The 18,033-nt window shown below is 33.0% G+C and overlaps 1 protein-coding gene across 1 annotated transcript; it reads right to left on the reverse strand.

Annotated features, from left to right (window-relative positions):
- Nucleotides 1–8,728: 8,728 nt before the first annotated feature.
- Nucleotides 8,729–12,420, reverse strand: LOC134686647 (achaete-scute homolog 1b-like). Its single transcript, XM_063546321.1, has 2 exons — nucleotides 11,643–12,420; nucleotides 8,729–9,080 (listed from the first exon to the last, which is right to left on the reverse strand). Exon 1 carries the CDS (start codon nucleotides 12,236–12,238, stop codon nucleotides 11,660–11,662), a length of 579 nt encoding a protein of 192 aa, XP_063402391.1. The 5' UTR covers nucleotides 12,239–12,420; the 3' UTR covers nucleotides 8,729–9,080; nucleotides 11,643–11,659.
- Nucleotides 12,421–18,033: the final 5,613 nt, after the last annotated feature.

Raw genomic sequence — 18,033 nt, forward strand, 5'->3', positions numbered from 1 at the left:
GCGAAACGCGATAATGGTGGCGGATTAATACACTTCACAGTTTTGTTAATTTGTACCGTTATTAAAACAGAAATACTGATTCGTCATTGACCTACCTGAAATTAATTGATAGGTTCTTTATAAAACCTGTAGTCAACAATCAAACTGGTAGACTTGTTGACACGAGGAATTAAAACTCTTGTCACCTTTTACAACAATGTTGTTCTAGTGTCACGTTAAAGCTGTTTTATCGAATCATTGTAAATCACGTTATTGTGTATCATTCTAATCCGTGTTGTGTATCAAATTTTACAGTGCTTGACAAAGAGATGATGAATCGACATAAACATATGACGAATAATACAGACCTATGCCAATTGCATACCCACTAACATTTATGTCAATATTTTCAACTAAAACATTAATGTATAATATATGTCAGTCATGTGTATTTTGAAGGAGCCTTTAATTTAGTCTTAATATAGCTTAAAGTCGATTTTCTAAACACTGTCTTGCTTTTGCTTATTTATTTATCTATGTAGATACATTCAGTTTTTATTATTGTTCCTGAAACGTGGCATAATTTATCATAACACTTGTGGAAGACATAGATGTCTTGTGTCATCTTTACTTGGCATCAACATCATGTCACATGTTGCTGTGCGTTGAAGACACGATACTTTGAAAGTTACTGTCTTTAATCCTTTGTTTTGTCTTAAATATATGTTATCAAATGACTGAATTTGTTAAAATATGTTCCACTTCTCCCATTTGCCATATTACGGAAACGATTATGTTTTTTGGACTAATATATGTGCTATAGTATGTATTTTTGAACATGTCAAGCTTTTATCAAATGGCGTATCATTTAGTTGTCTCACGGCAAAATGTTGAAAGTCATTGAAGTGAAAATATTAAAAATATAGAGACGGCACGCGACATTGTCTCGAGGGGACATAATTTATATTAACCATTATTATTTTTATGTTTCATAAATTCACTTGATCATTACTTTGTCAATTAGTATTTTCAACGCATCACATTTTAATTTTACTGCATCAAAAATAAATAAAGTTATAAAACACAAGATGAGTTCTATCACCCGCCTCAAGTTGAAAATGTTTTGTCTGAACTACATTGTATAATCAGAGACACATGTATGTCTCTTGTATTCTGTAAGACACATGTATGTCTCTTGTATTCTGTAAGACACATGTATGTCTCTTGTATACTGTAAGACACATGGAGAAACTATTTTGTTTTCTGCATTTGTTTCAATCATTTTGGTATATCATATAAATGACGATTTTAAAGCTTGAAATATGATTCGCGTTCCTTTATGTGTTAGTTCCCTCTAATTTTACAATAGCATGATAATTGAATATTTAAATTAATTTTGTACTTAACAGTCGTTTAGCAAGACTTTAATTATTTCATATGTCAAACTTACAAATTAGCAAGGTTAAATTTTATGAATTTTAACACGCTAAAATATAAAAGAAAAATTGAATTTTAAATGGGTTACAGGTATTTACCGAGTTTTAAATTTCAAATTTTATTTAATAATTTAATTAAAACTTTGACATATAACCTAAAGTCGTTAGCGCATGTCACATTGTAAAGCCACTTCCGTTAACGTCAAGGATGTCAGATATTTGAAGCGCTCTCAGAACGATCTTCAGATAGATTTTAGTTAAATGCCATAGTTAAAGTAAATCATAATTAAATTTTCTACATGAAAATAAATTCTGAAAAAGAATATATTGACAATTATATTTGGTGTAAGATTATACGGTAATTTAAAATATCATCATGATTTTGTTCATATATAATGACCTTAAAAACTTACATTGCTTCATTCTACGCTACAAAAGGGAAGCAACTTATTATCATTTTAACATTAAGTTTGTAATTTGAGCAGTGAAATTGAAATATATATTGAATATAACTAGATGTTTTTCCAACAATGTAATGCATTCTAATAAAATAAATGCTCTTATGCTTAATAATTTAATTAACACGTTGACATATAACCTGAAGTGGTTAGTGCATTTTTACATTGCAATGCCACTTCAGTTGGTGTTGATTAGAGTGTCTGGATAGAGCTGCACCATTTAAATGTCCAAAGATTGTGGTTAAGAGCCCTGTATGTCAAAGTGCATGTAGTGAAGAGAAGCGTCGTTTTCTTTTTTATAAAAACCACGCAACTATACGTGAATATAACAAAAGTTCAAAGCAGTCCGAAAAAAAAATTTCAAGTAAAAAAATTGTCTAAGAAATCTTGCAATGATAAATTTTATGGACATCCGGGTACCAAGACTTAGCGTTAAGCGGCAACAGACGCACTTATAGTGTCAGTTTTATAGCGATGTGTATACATGCAATTCATTTAGACTCGAATAGATAGTTGGCTCATGCCTTTTTATTTTTATAAGTATGAGTTGTCTTTCTTCAATTATAGTAGCATTTCAGTCCAAAATCTGTTCACTGTTAGAAATAAAATAAAACGACTGACACCGGAAAACAAAAAGATATATATATATATAGGAGGTAAAGAACTCATAAATACAAAAATAGCATTTAAAGTATAAACACGATTGCTGACTGAAGCGTAGTGGTTATTTGTAATTATTTGTGCGTTAGCGGTTATTATCTAACCACATCCACTCCTAAATTACAAGTGGATTTTAGTTATAGTCAAAGATTGACATAAAAACATCTATTGGAACAAACAATATAGAGACTATACTCGTGAGTTGCAACTGTTTATCAATAAAAGAAGGCAAATTATACGTTACGGTTGCACAATAATATATAGTTGTATAATAAACCATAGTTGTATAATAAACCACATTCCCTTTTAGAAGAATAAGTATGTTACTGACAAAAAGGTCTTGTGGAGAGTTATCTCATTGGCAGTCATATAATATCTCCCTTTTTACACTTTAATTTCATATTAAAATTCCAGGAAAAATTTATCCTGATAACCATATTGATGGCACGGCATAAGTTGCACTGAAATTTAAACTCAATAGGACCAGATTGGCATTTGAAAGCAATTAAAACCACTCCAATGTAGCACGTACACTCTGTATACGGTTGCTTCGTGCATCAACCGCATATCCTGTGGGGAACCACAAAAATTAATCTACGCAAAATATATAATAGAAAATAAAAAAAGGCTGCGTTATGAGGATTCCTGAATTTATTCATCTCTTTTATGTGGTTAGAAATATTAATTGAATGGAATGACACTGGAATCACTGCTTACCAACGTATGAGGTTGTATGAGTTTGACCTACAAAGGACTGTGATTAAAACGTTTGATTAGCAAAATTCTCTGCTAAAAAGAATAGGGAACATTATCTTGAAAATAAAATATCTAAATATGATAGAAAATAAATAAGACATGATTTCGATATATTTAGCATATTTGAACTTATCAAAATTTGACAAAAGAATAAGAATAAGAATATTTATTATTCCAATCAAGGGCCCTTCATGGGCAGCATAACATGTACACATAAAACGATACATCATGATTTGTAACAGAAAAACACTTATATAATAAAATGAAACATTAAAAAAAGTTCAGACAGATGTTATTATCTTCAATAGTTCCTACCAGAAATATTTGGCCGGGATTCATCATGTTATAACTAATAAAATCTATACAGGAACAAACCTTTCGAACACCGTGAACATACTGAAGACAGTCAGAATGTAACAGTAAAATTTGAACAGAATAAACCACTACACAACCAGATAAATCTTGTCGGAACACATGTAGAAAAAAATAATTCAATAAAAAATTAAAAGTCGAAGAAAGACAACTCGGTGGAGAACAAAATACAACGATAACAAAAAAAAACAAAATAAATAAAATAGATCTCTGATTACGATATCTTATGGACTAGTCGGGAGCCTCTGACCTTTGTAAGTCTTAATAAGGTTCATTTTTTTTTATATATATTTTAGTTCAATCATATGTTTTTTGCAGTTAAGTATGACGTCAATTTTCACTGAACTTGTACACATCTTTGTTTTAGGGGCAAGCTGATGTCCACCTACGGATGCGGCATTTTCTAGCTGCATTCAAGATCAATAGGTGCCCTTCGGCTGTTTTCTTCTCAGTTTGGTAGGGTTGTTGTTTCTTTGACATATTTCCTATCAATCATATAAAGGCACACACGGACACTGATGCAGACTATAAAAGCACACAAGGACACTGATGCATACTATAAAAGCACACAAGGACACTGATGCAGACTATAAAAGCACACACGGACACTGATGCATACTATAAAAGCACACAAGGACACTGATGCTGACTATAAAAGCACACAAGGACACTGATGCAGACTATAAAAGCACACAAGGACACTGATGCATACTATAAAAGCACACAAGGACACTGATGCAGACTATAAAAGCACACAAGGACACTGATGCAGACTATAAAAGCACACACGGACACTGATGCAGACTATAAAAGCACACACGGACACTGATGCATACTATAAAAGCACACAAGGACACTGATGCAGACTATAAAAGCACACAAGGACACTGATGCAGACTATAAAAGCACACAAGGACACTGATGCAGACTATAAAAGCACACAAGGACACTGATGCAGACTATAAAAGCACACAAGGACACTGATGCAGACTATAAAAGCACACACGGACACTGATGCAGACTATAAAAGCACACACGGACACTGATGCAGACTATAAAAGCACACAAGGACACTGATGCAGACTATAAAAGCACACAAGGACACTGATGCAGACTATAAAAGCACACAAGGACACTGATGCAGACTATAAAAGCACACAAGGACACTGATGCAGACTATAAAAGCACACACGGACACTGATGCAGACTATAAAAGCACACAAGGACACTGATGCAGACTATAAAAGCACACAAGGACACTGATGCAGACTATAAAAGCACACAAGGACACTGATGCAGACTATAAAAGCACACAAGGACACTGATGCAGACTATAAAAGCACACAAGGACACGGATGCAGACTATAAAAGCACACAAGGACACGGATGCAGACTATAAAAGCACACAAGGACACGGATGCAGACTATAAAAGCACACAAGGACACGGATGCAGACTATAAAAGCACACAAGGACACGGATGCAGACTATAAAAGCACACAAGGACACTGATGCAGACTATAAAAGCACACAAGGACACTGATGCAGACTATAAAAGCACACAAGGACACTGATGCAGACTATAAAAGCACACAAGGACACGGATGCAGACTATAAAAGCACACAAGGACACTGATGCTGACTATAAAAGCACACACGGACACTGATGCTGACTATAAAAGCACACACGGACACTGATGCTGACTATAAAAGCACACACGGACACTGATGCAGACTATAAAAGCACACACGGACACTGATGCAGACTATAAAAGCACACACGGACACTGATGCAGACTATAAAAGCACACACGGACACTGATGCAGACTATAAAAGCACACAAGGACACTGATGCAGACTATAAAAGCACACAAGGACACTGATGCAGACTATAAAAGCACACAAGGACACTGATGCAGACTATAAAAGCACACACGGACACTGATGCAGACTATAAAAGCACACACGGACACTGATGCAGACTATAAAAGCACACAAGGACACTGATGCAGACTATAAAAGCACACAAGGACACTGATGCAGACTATAAAAGCACACAAGGACACTGATGCAGACTATAAAAGCACACACGGACACTGATGCAGACTATAAAAGCACACACGGACACTGATGCAGACTATAAAAGCACACAAGGACACTGATGCAGACTATAAAAGCACACACGGTCACTGATGCAGACTATAAAAGCACACAAGGACACTGATGCAGACTATAAAAGCACACAAGGACACTGAAGCAGACTATAAAAGCACACACGGACACTGATGCAGACTATAAAAGCACACACGGACACTGATGCAGACTATAAAAGCACACAAGGACACTGATGCAGACTATAAAAGCACACACGGTCACTGATGCAGACTATAAAAGCACACACGGACACTGATGCAGACTATAAAAGCACACAAGGACACTGATGCAGACTATAAAAGCACACACGGACACTGATGCAGACTATAAAAGCACACACGGACACTGATGCAGACTATAAAAGCACACACGGACACTGAAGCAGACTATAAAAGCACACACGGACACTGATGCAGACTATAAAAGCACACACGGACACTGATGCAGACTATAAAAGCACACAAGGACACTGATGCAGACTATAAAAGCACACACGGTCACTGATGCAGACTATAAAAGCACACACGGACACTGATGCAGACTATAAAAGCACACAAGGTCACTGATGCAGACTATAAAAGCACACACGGTCACTGATGCAGACTATAAAAGCACACAAGGACACTGATGCAGACTATAAAAGCACACAAGGACACTGATGCAGACTATAAAAGCACACAAGGACACTGATGCAGACTATAAAAGCACACAAGGACACTGATGCAGACTATAAAAGCACACAAGGACACTGATGCAGACTATAAAAGCACACAAGGACACTGATGCAGACTATAAAAGCACACAAGGACACTGATGCAGACTTTAAAAGCACACAAGGACACTGATGCAGACTTTAAAAGCACACAAGGACACTGATGCAGACTATAAAAGCACACAAGGACACTGATGCAGACTATAAAAGCACACAAGGACACTGATGCAGACTATAAAAGCACACACGGACACTGATGCAGACTATAAAAGCACACACGGACACTGATGCAGACTATAAAAGCACACAAGGACACTGATGCAGACTATAAAAGCACACACGGACACTGATGCAGACTATAAAAGCACACAAGGACACTGATGCAGACTATAAAAGCACACAAGGACACTGATGCAGACTATAAAAGCACACAAGGACACTGATGCAGACTATAAAAGCACACACGGACACTGATGCAGACTATAAAAGCACACACGGACACTGATACAGACAAGTTTATTTCATTGCAGTATTTTTAAGTATGTTTACCTTTTTGGTGTGTAGATTCTAGAGTATAGTTTAGCGGCTCTCATTTTAAAATAGGATTGCCGACATTTTAGATCTATAGAAAACCACCGATGTGGTTCCTTGTCTGTACCAAGTCAGCTATGTGGAAGTTGTTTTACATTCGTTTGATGTGTTCGAAATTGTGTGATTTTTGCCATTTAAAAAAGGACTTTCTGTTTTGAATTTCAGTATTTTTGCTATTGCACTTTTTCCTTGGAACAGTGCATGAATATGACAGGTTTCCTTTGGGATAGTGCAAGAAAACGACAGGTTTCCGTTTGTACAGTGCATTAATACGACAGGTTTTCTTTGGGACAGTGCATGAATACGACAGGTATCCATTGGAATAGTGCATAACTACGATGTAGGGAAACCATCAACGTGGTTCCATTGAACAGTGCATGACTACGATGTGGGAAAACCATCAACGTGGTTCAATTGAACAGTTCATGGAAATTAGGTGGGGTCAACACCGACTTGTTTTCTTGTGACACCGTAAAAATAAGAGGACGGGTTACAATATGTTGCTGTAGATCGTATACCTCCCTAACATTTAGCCTCTATCATTGATTATTCAAAAGGTACAAAGAGTAGTATGCACTTTATATACAATAAAGAGACGTAGTACCATGTTATACAATAAAGAGATGTAGTACCATGTTATACAATAAAGAGATGTAGTACCATGTTATACAATAAAGAGATGTAGTACCATGTTATACAATAAAGAGATGTAGTACCATATTATAGAGCACGTGACAACACACGCATAAAAGTATGAACTCGGATAGTGATGCAACAGCACAACATAAGAACAGACTGTACAAAACAATAAACGAATATCAAATATGATACACAAGAAAACGACACCCGCTCAATTGCTAACTTTGACTTGGTGCACGCCAAATAGTAAATACAATTTTGTGGGCGCCAAACCCGCCCTCAACTTGAAACTCATCAAATGAATACAAAGCACAAAATCCAACCAACAAATTAAAAAGACATACAATTCAGATCTAATAGTACTCGCAGTTACTCTAAGCTAGTTCTAATAGTACTCGCAGTTACTCTAAGCTAGTTCTAATAGTACTCGCAGTTACTCTAAGCTAGTTCTAATAGTACTCGCAGTTACTCTAAGCTAGTTCTAATAGTACTCGCAGTTACTCTAAGCTAGTTCAAAGACAATTAAATCTGTCAGATAATATTAATCAAGTTTCTCAGACTAAAACATTAATCAGTTCACTGAATTCCAATACCTTTGGTGTAAAGAAGTCATTAACAATAAGTGATGTATACTATAAAAGGCCCAGACTTGACATAATGTGAAACAAAGCAAACAAAAACAACCCAAAAATATGCATGATAAAACAATAAATGAAAAACAAATATGAATTACAACAACTAAAGACAACTACTGAATGACTGGCTCTTGTCTTGGCAGAAGCCCATTCAGTTATTTCACCCCATTATAATAATAGATCATTATACCGATTATAAAAGATAAAATTCAGCGAAAACTCGTAGATACTGTTATCAAGCTTAAGGTACTAAGACTGTTAGGATGTTTAAGACTGTACACAAAATATCTAAGCAAAGTATAGAAATTTTAGTTCTTAATTATTGCACATCTATTAGTTTTGATTATTTACAATGAACAATAAATTAAATAAATAAATATAATGAGTTAACAATAAATTATAACGTCTTGTCTTTTCAGACAACTAATCTGGCGTCTCTTAAAAAAGCACTTTAAAACGAATAATGTCAACAAATCTTTGCATTCACGTAATAATTCTTAAAAGCCACCTGGCAAATGAGATTGACATTTGTTATATCTAATGTCATTAGTGATCTTTTATGTCAACAACACAACAAGTGCCTTTGGTACGATCGATTCTATTGGTTGAAGCACTCCGCTGCCTGTGGTCGATGCCAATGTGGGCGTGGTTTTGATCTGACAGATGGCACGAGTCTGGAAGCAAACTCCTGAAAAAAAGAAGAAACACACATTACGTAAAGTTTAAAACCTTTGACGATAATTTGAAATCAAGCTTAAAATATTACTGTAAACACACCATAATGTACAATGTAATGAACTGGTCGACCGTTTTACGGTTATTTATGATCGATTAGATCGAAGTTTTGACACGGAACTCGTGACAGGGGTTGCTTAACTAAAAACAAAGTTATGTCTAAATGTATACATGCTTTGCATAACCATGTACCTATTTCTACAAATATTTATGTGCATACTAGTAATTGGTAAAACATTAATGATCTTATTAGTCGTGTGTAAAAAACACATAGTTTTCTATTTGATATACTGATGTGCCCGCAGTGATTGTGAAAGATTCATAATATCATCACAACAAAACCACTTGCTCCAAAATCTATACGATTGCGCATACAAACATGTACATGAAATTAGAAGTAATGAAAAGCAATTTTGCCGTGTTTGATTTTAATATTCTTTTCCGGACATTCAAATTCAATATGCACATGTTTGCATGATTGCAATTAAAGTCAATAAAAATAGAAACTTATTTTACCCGGGATGATGTCTGTTTTCTTCAACTGATGGATCCCCACCAAAAAATAAATACATAAGGCTGTTAGTTTTCTCGTTTGAATTGTTTTACATTGCCTTTTGGGACCTTTTATAGCTGACTATGCGGTATGGGCTTTGCTTATTGTTGAAGGCCGTACGCTGACCTATATTTGTTAATGTCTGTGTCATTTTGGTCTTTTGTGGATAGTTGTCTTATTGGGAATCATGTCATATCTTCTATTTTCAAAAATTGTATCTCAATCCATTTTTCCATTTAGTTTTTTTTTAGTAAAAAGAAAATAATTTTATAAATCTGATTTGTATGTTACTTCTTAATGTGATGTGTATGAGAAACTAGCAATATGCCACCGTTTGCTCTTTTCGTAGCTTCTGAATGTTATCGAACGTCAATACAATTAATGTGTTGACTTTGAGATAATGACGAGATATATGTACTATACAATGTTTCATTTCAGATAGTTCATCAAAGTTTTTATCTTACATATCTTTAATTGATATACAGTATCAAAACTGATATTGAAGAAGAGCACGCGACAAATTATCACCTTACTACAGATACCTAATCAGCGAACTTTTCACCTATATACAAAACGTGAAAGAAGTGTCCTAAATTAGACAAATTAGATACCATTTCAATAGCTTAAAATGACAGTATTGATTGAAAGCGGATATTTGCGGTTTTCTAAGTTGCGTTTGTATCTTGTAATATTTAGTTTATAGAGTATTAGAATTCGCGCGTATTGAAAAGTTAGTCGTGTAACAAACACATCAAAGACATATTAGACAATAAGTTATCAATTGTCAGTGACGTAATGTAATGTTGTATACGATGTAAACATGAAAGTGTGCTTATAAATTCCAACCATACTATACCAACCAATAAAAAATAACTAAAAAGAGAAACTAGTAATGTAAAATGTAAACATAACCAACTTTATTACTTTTACGCGTCCTGTTGTCCCGTACACGTATAAATAAAAAACCTCATTTTACAATCTTTGGATCACAAGAAGCACAACAGATATAAAACATACAAGAGGGAAAGAGATGTATAATTGATACAAAACTATTCAGAATAATTGAACTAAATGATTATTCATTATTTTAAAGGACTTCTCATATGCCTTAAAATCAGTCATAGTGAAGATTTTGTTGCAAGTTATCGCATGCAATAAGAAAAAAGAAAATGTTCGTTATCTTCAATTTCGTTAAATTGCAATTATTGCCAACGATTTAGTTACTATATTTGTAGCAGTCCTATTGTCGTGTCGTATACGATACATGTAAGTTTCGCATGCCCTGAATTTTCTGTATTATAAAACATACATGTATTTCACGTTATAACAAATTCTACTAGAACAAATGTTCCTATTTTTTACGATATACGTAAATATTGGTCTTAAGTTTACCAATGCAAGATGCTAAGGAAGAGAATGTCCCTAGAGCTTACGACGCTTTTAATAAACAGTAGCTTATATTTGCAATACCACATGAAATCCCAAATTTGACCATTGTGCATGAAGGATAATATAGATGACGTTTTAGTATAAGATATTTGAAATTTCTAAAACTTATTATATATACTGCAGCTTGAAATAGTAACATATTCTAGAAGCTCCATGCAAAAAAGGTATTATAACATGACAGTTAGAAAGTGTAGTTCGGATGTCGTCGCTCTACTTTTAATACCCCATGTCTATATTAATACTTAAATGTGATAAACCAGTAATTATTTTTGAATTTTATAAAGAAATGCTCATTTTATTTTTTTATATAAATGTACAGTTGTCTGTTGTGTTTTAAAGTGTCTCATAAGTCTATTCTAAGGCTGGATATTTGATCTTTGTTTGTATTATGAATTGTTGTTTATATATATATATTGTCTGATCAAATATGTGACACTATAATAAACTAATTATTTATTTTATTATTTTATTTTTTATTATATTCATATTAACTACTACAAAAAGCCTACAAACCTGCATTCTCTATTTCATCAGAACCAGTTGGTGAAGTCTAACAATTCTTCGTCTTCATTACTAAGGTTTGGAGTCTCAGAACAGGAACTTGGTGACGGTGAGTGTTCGGACGGGGAGATGGGAACGGTACACTGCTTGGGAACATAGTTCGTATCCAGCACAGCACTAACAGCATCATGCTCGTCTACTAAATCTTGTAAATGTCTGATATAGTCTATAGCAGCTTTTAAAGTGTCAACCTTACTCATCTTTTTAGATTTACCTATTTTACAGTCACTTGGAATATGGTCTCGCAAAGTTGAGAATGTCATATTTATTAACTTAACACGATTCCTTTCCCTCTCGTTACGTCTCGCTACTCCTCCAGTAGTTGGCTTCTGATTGAGTCCCAAATAGTTCTCGTTATTGTGATTAAAATCCAATCTACGTTTGCACATTGCATCTTTGGAATATTTTGGCTGATGGTAATATTCTGGAGACGATTCTGGCGATGAAGAATACATGCATGAAGGTCTCTCTGTTAGAAAAGTTTGGAAAATGTTTCCATCAATGCTGGTCATCCCTGAAAATACATGCATCATTCCTTCTCCTTCCATTTTTGATTAAGAATATTTTAAAGTCGTCTGCTGTTACTCGCGTGCAGAATTTTTTTAAAGTTATCTGGTCTGGAACACTTATTTGTAAATTTATGGATAAAGTTTGAAATGTGTGTAAGGTAAGTTTATTTTTATACCTCCACGCGACAAAGATACGTAAGCCCCACCTACATTGTAGTTATCACAGTTTGGTAAAGTTATTCACGAATTGTCGCGTGCCCTTAGCACTCCACTGAACACGATAAATGGGTGACAAGGAAGCATTACAAAATCAAGGGTGTTCTTGCAGCTTTATTCAACAAGTAAATTTGAATGACACATCTTGTGAAGTTTTAACCATTAACAAGTAATAAGATTTCAATAAATTTTTGTTATGTAAACATTGCCTTTTTTTAATCAGAAGTCGCGTGCTTTTATTACGTCATAAAAACAGAAATGGAGGTCCCATTGAGATGGTCCTCACTGATAAAAGATGCCATTAATTTTGTCAAAAAGAAAGCCGTGGTTTGAAGTTTCTTTTTCTTAAAGAAGTTAATAAGATTAAAATGTATGCAGCCGCTTTTATTCGAACTAAAATTAAATTGAAACGTTTAGTTTGACAAATACTAGACGCTAACTATTTTGTACGCGTTGCTTGCATAATTACGTTCTTGGTGCATGCATGCATAGCTTACAGCATGATATTAGTTTTCTCTATTATTCTCCTCTTTTTGATAACTAGACCTTAATTAGAATTAAACCTTAAAAAAAACTTTATAAGGGTGTATGATTAAAAAAAGTCGGATACTAAGAGTGAATAATTTACCATGATGAACAAACTTAAAATAGATGAAATTTAACTAATAAAAAGACGGGGATTTTAATTAATATAATTATTAAGTTTTCTTGACATAATATCTTCACCTGTTTTCGGGTTAATAAAAGTTAAAGCCATTAAAACAGATAAAGCAGCGGTATAATCTAGCTTATTCAAATAAATATTTGTACAATTCTAACATGTATATATGTTTAAACGCTGGGTTGAAATCTGCTTCCTTATAACAAGATTCACATAATTCCAATTGAATTTATTTATAATGTGTCAAATAATTTACTGTATTAAAGGAATTTTGTCTAATATATACATTGAGCATGTGACTAAAATTCTAGAATGTGTTTCATACGATTATCTACATTGTGCACCTGTAGTGAAATATAGAAACAAGTTAATAGATAAATATATCAGACATTAAACAAAATACATGATTTATATAGTGTTTGCAGATCCAAAGAATAATTTGAGGAATATTTTCCTTATTTCAGTTGGTTTGAAAGATGTTTTGTTATGAAAGTTTGTTCAATCATTCTATGTTCTTGGAAAAATATTTGTTCGTGGCCATGTCTTGTATATTTTTTTCTAGAGCATAGAATGACACAAATAAGCCTTCATATTATAAAGTAACGGCTTCCTCAACCAAAACAATTTGCAGAAATGTTCATGAAAATACAACACAGTAACACAACTCTCGCCTGTCTGCGGTAAAATGTATTCTAAAGCAAACTTAATTTACAGTATAATCAATCATTTATGTCATTTTTGGTCGATGCGTATAACTATGACATCTCAACGAAATAAAAATACAGCAAACAAACCAAAGTCATGATTGAGTATTCATTCGATGTTTCCACTTGTTTTTTCTTCAAGCCGTGTTTTTTTTTTAATGTCATTTTGTATGCCAGTATTTACTTGTCAATATTGGATTATAAACTGTTAATTTGCTTATGTCCAGTGACAAATATTTCCTCATATAGAAAAAAATGCTTGTACACGTATAATTGTTGCTTTTACGATTCTGTGTCGTATAATCATAACATAAGGAGATTTGATTCATATTTTTAAATGATTGTCAAAATTATTTGTGTCTCTAAATTATAAAAAAAACACTTTACGTATCATGGGCATTTAAATGGGAATAAAAATATCTTAATTCAGGACAGTGACAAGTTATATACCAGTGGGAAGGATACTAGGTAAAACGGCGGTCAAATCCGGCTGCAAAGAGAATAATAGCATAGGTTAAAATATGTGCAGCAGATGAACGATATGAATAGGAACATGACAGTGTTTTCCATTCGTTTGACGTGTTTGAGCTTTTGATTTTTCTATTTTATAATTAAACGGACTTTCCGTTTTCAATTCCGTTGCAGTTCTATGTTATTTTAATTTTAACATGGTGGTAAATTTCTGTTTTTCGTGTAGACAGTCCATACGAGGAACGTGCTAAAATATATACTGCTTATATTAACACTTATATTAACTCTGATTTACTAAAAATAATAATAACTGTTAATCTATATGAAATCGACAGTCTGATAGTTTTGTTACATGTACACAGTAATGTCACAAATCTTCTATAAACGGGTCGATCTAATTGGATATAATCTTTATTAACAATCGTATAAGGTGAAACTACATAAAACTGTTAAAGTAATCATTATACCTCCCAAGACTTGTATCAATAGATCCAGTTAGTTTTCTCACCTGACATAATACCTGTCCACGCTCCAGGTAATTATCATCCACGTGATTAACAAACATGTCAGACACACTGATTATAATTAAAACACAGAGTGTGATAAGCTTATAATTTATTTGTAATGTGATGGATTTGATAAATCACTCCTATATCTTTAGACTCAGCGTAGAACTGTGTCTAGAAACATTTGATTTATTAAATTATTTTTGATTGTCTAACTCCCAGTGGCAACTATTTCATAAATAGTATTTTATTCCGGAGGGGGTAGAGGATAATTATTTCATTGAAGTATATCTTATTCCGTCAATTCTTATCAAACTTCTAACATTTGTAGCTAACGATAAAAAAATATATGTAAAGATTATATAAAGATTGCAACTTGTTTGAATTTCAAATAAAAACCTTCTTTTTAACATATTCCAATTTAAATCCTTTTTAAAAATAGAAAAAAAAAAGAATTTTGATGGAATTTATCAGCTGTACTTTTTAAGACCAAATACATGACTTGTAGTTGGTATTTGGACCATTGAGTGTATTTGCTTTTATACATGTATGGATGGGTGTTAAAATATATTCATTAAAGTTTGGTGTGCAACATTCAATATGATTTAATATAAAATACCAAGAAAAGTGCCTATTTCCCTTGAATTTATTTTACGCCTGGACAAAAATGATTCCTATTTTTTTTAATACAAAATTCACAGATTTTAGTATATATTTTAAGGTTCATACAAAAGTATGGCTCATTTCGAAACATATGACAAAACTAAAAGTGTAATATCTGCGATTTATGTTTTTGCCTATCACTATTTCTACCATTATAAATTGAGTTGAGAATGGAAATGAGAAATGTGTCAACCCAACCAAAGAGTAGAGAACAGCCGAAGGCCTCAAGTGAGGAAATCCCGCATATGAAGGCGGGCTTCAGTCGGTCCCACTATAGTTCAGTAAAAATGTTTGTTTCATATGCCAAAAATGTCATAGTAAGAATACAAATGGGTTTTACTTACTATTTACGCTTATCATTATGATCGCTTTCTGCATGGCCGTAATTTTTCTTTATTAGTATTTTCCTGATCGCACGTTTTAGCTTGTTGACCATTTAGAAGAAAAAAATATACAAAGAATTTTAAATATATAAATATTAATAATTAAAAATAAATCAAATGATATACAAAAATGAAACCAAATCACTGAGTATATGTTAATATTAAAAATATGTGATATAATTGCTAATGAGACAACTATTTACATGAGACTAAAATTAAACAAAGATAGCAACTTTAGGTAACAGCTCGGCCTCTAACTTTCACTTACTATCTCTTTTTATTGATGGAGCTAAGACAACGCTGACTTTCGACAAAATGTGGCATTGAATCCATCTGAATAATAACCTACCAAAGGGTAGATTAATCTAAATACAATGCTTAATGCTGAATAAAACGAATAGTTTCATAAAAGCACATCAAAAGGCCCCAAAAGTAGTGCATTTTTGGCCTTGATTAAAACAGCAAAAATATTGTACATTTTAAAAATTAAAACCTTCAAGATAATTTGTTGTGCAACCAACAATAACAAAATGTTCTTTAACAAAACATATGCTTGTTCTTAAAAAAACGACAAAATGATATTTCAACACGAATGAGCATGATTTAGTTTGAATTCAAAATGTATATGTATATATATACAAAAACCAAGTTATGTTATATTAATATTAATATTAAAATATCACAATTATTAATACTAAATAATTTTAGAACAGCAAAGTGATCTAAATTGGAAGAAGTTTTTATATAAAGTGTTCAATGGATATATATTTAATAAATTGGTCAAGACAGGTATATTGTGATTTTGATGCAAAGTATGGGACTTGATCACGATGATATTTTTTGAAAAAAATGTTCATTTAAAATTCTGCGGCCGGAATTTTCCCATTGCGTTTGAGATTAAAAAAACCAACAACTACAAAAAAGATGTGATATGATTGCCAATGAGACAACTCTCCACAAGAGACCAGCATGACACAAAAATAAACAATTATAGATCACCGTACGGCCTTCAATAATAAGCAAATCCCACACCACATAGTGAGATATACAAGCGACAAGTTGTGGTCTTGGGTTGATTTCTACTCTTTGGTCGGGTTGTCTCTTTGGTCCCCATTCCATATTTTATTCTATTTCTGAAAACGTCTACCAAAAACTTTAATGTTAAATTGTTAACATCTTTTAACGTTGTTTCTCCAGAATCATAACATTACCGAGATAACATATCATTTCGAGGAACGTGTAATTCAAAACAATAAATAATAAACCGCAAACACAATTATCAGGATGACAGAACATAGAAAGACAAAAATCGATTTTGTAGTTAATTTTCTGAAAGCAAGTTGGCGATGAATACCGCTTTTTTTTTATTGCAAGTATTAACTGAGAAATATTAACAATATTCCAGTACGAATTTTACTAACAGACATGATATAGTGACATTTCAAGAACAACGGTCCTGAAAATACAAAGATACTATACACATACAGTATATATGAAATATGTTAATACTTGTATGTGTTCCCTATCCTGGTTTGTAATTCCCTTTTTAATGTTTGTACTTGTTCATATATGTTTTTTATTTACAATTCTTCGTAGGTTATGCACATGGTTTCAGATTAGTGCAACTTTTTTTTGCATCTTTGTAATCAAGCGCTGCGGACATAAAGTCTCAAACGCTAGCTTCAAAATCCAAAGCACTGGACTTTACACTTGAAGTGCTGAACTAAAGCGATAGACCTCTGTCAGCACCTTACTTTAAACACTGACTAGAACTCTTTACTTGTTGTCTTTTTTATTCATTAAATAATATGTTTAAATTTGCCCTAATATGCTAAAATCAGCATAGAAGATGCGAAATCCAAAAGATAAACTCATATCATCCAAACTTTTTATGCGTTTGTTTGGTCTGGTTAACAAGCTTTCAAAGGACTGCGTCTCGATTGTAACTACATAAATATAGTTAGAGTTTATTTTGGCGTCTTGCATTCTGCAAGTTCCACAGAGCTATTCACACGTCAAAACAGTCGCAGACTATTATTTATGAACATAATACTTTTATTTGAAAATTTGAGATACATTTGTATATGAAAATAAAAATAAAATAAAATTCGAAGCTTTTTTTTTTTATATTATATCCAAAAGGGACAGCGAAAGAAAAGCCATCTAAGGTCATATTAGGAGTTGAAGCCTATTTATCAAAATGTATAATGGAGAAAATAAACGATACAAC

This window comes from Mytilus trossulus, chromosome 10 (assembly GCF_036588685.1).
Source record: "Mytilus trossulus isolate FHL-02 chromosome 10, PNRI_Mtr1.1.1.hap1, whole genome shotgun sequence".
NCBI classification, from domain to species: domain Eukaryota; kingdom Metazoa; phylum Mollusca; class Bivalvia; order Mytilida; family Mytilidae; genus Mytilus; species Mytilus trossulus.

Bases quoted from the DNA above. Each gene is read 5' to 3' on its own strand.
- LOC134686647 (XM_063546321.1), bottom strand. From the start codon at position 12,238: ATGGAAGGAGAAGGAATGATGCATGTATTTTCAGGGATGACCAGCATT.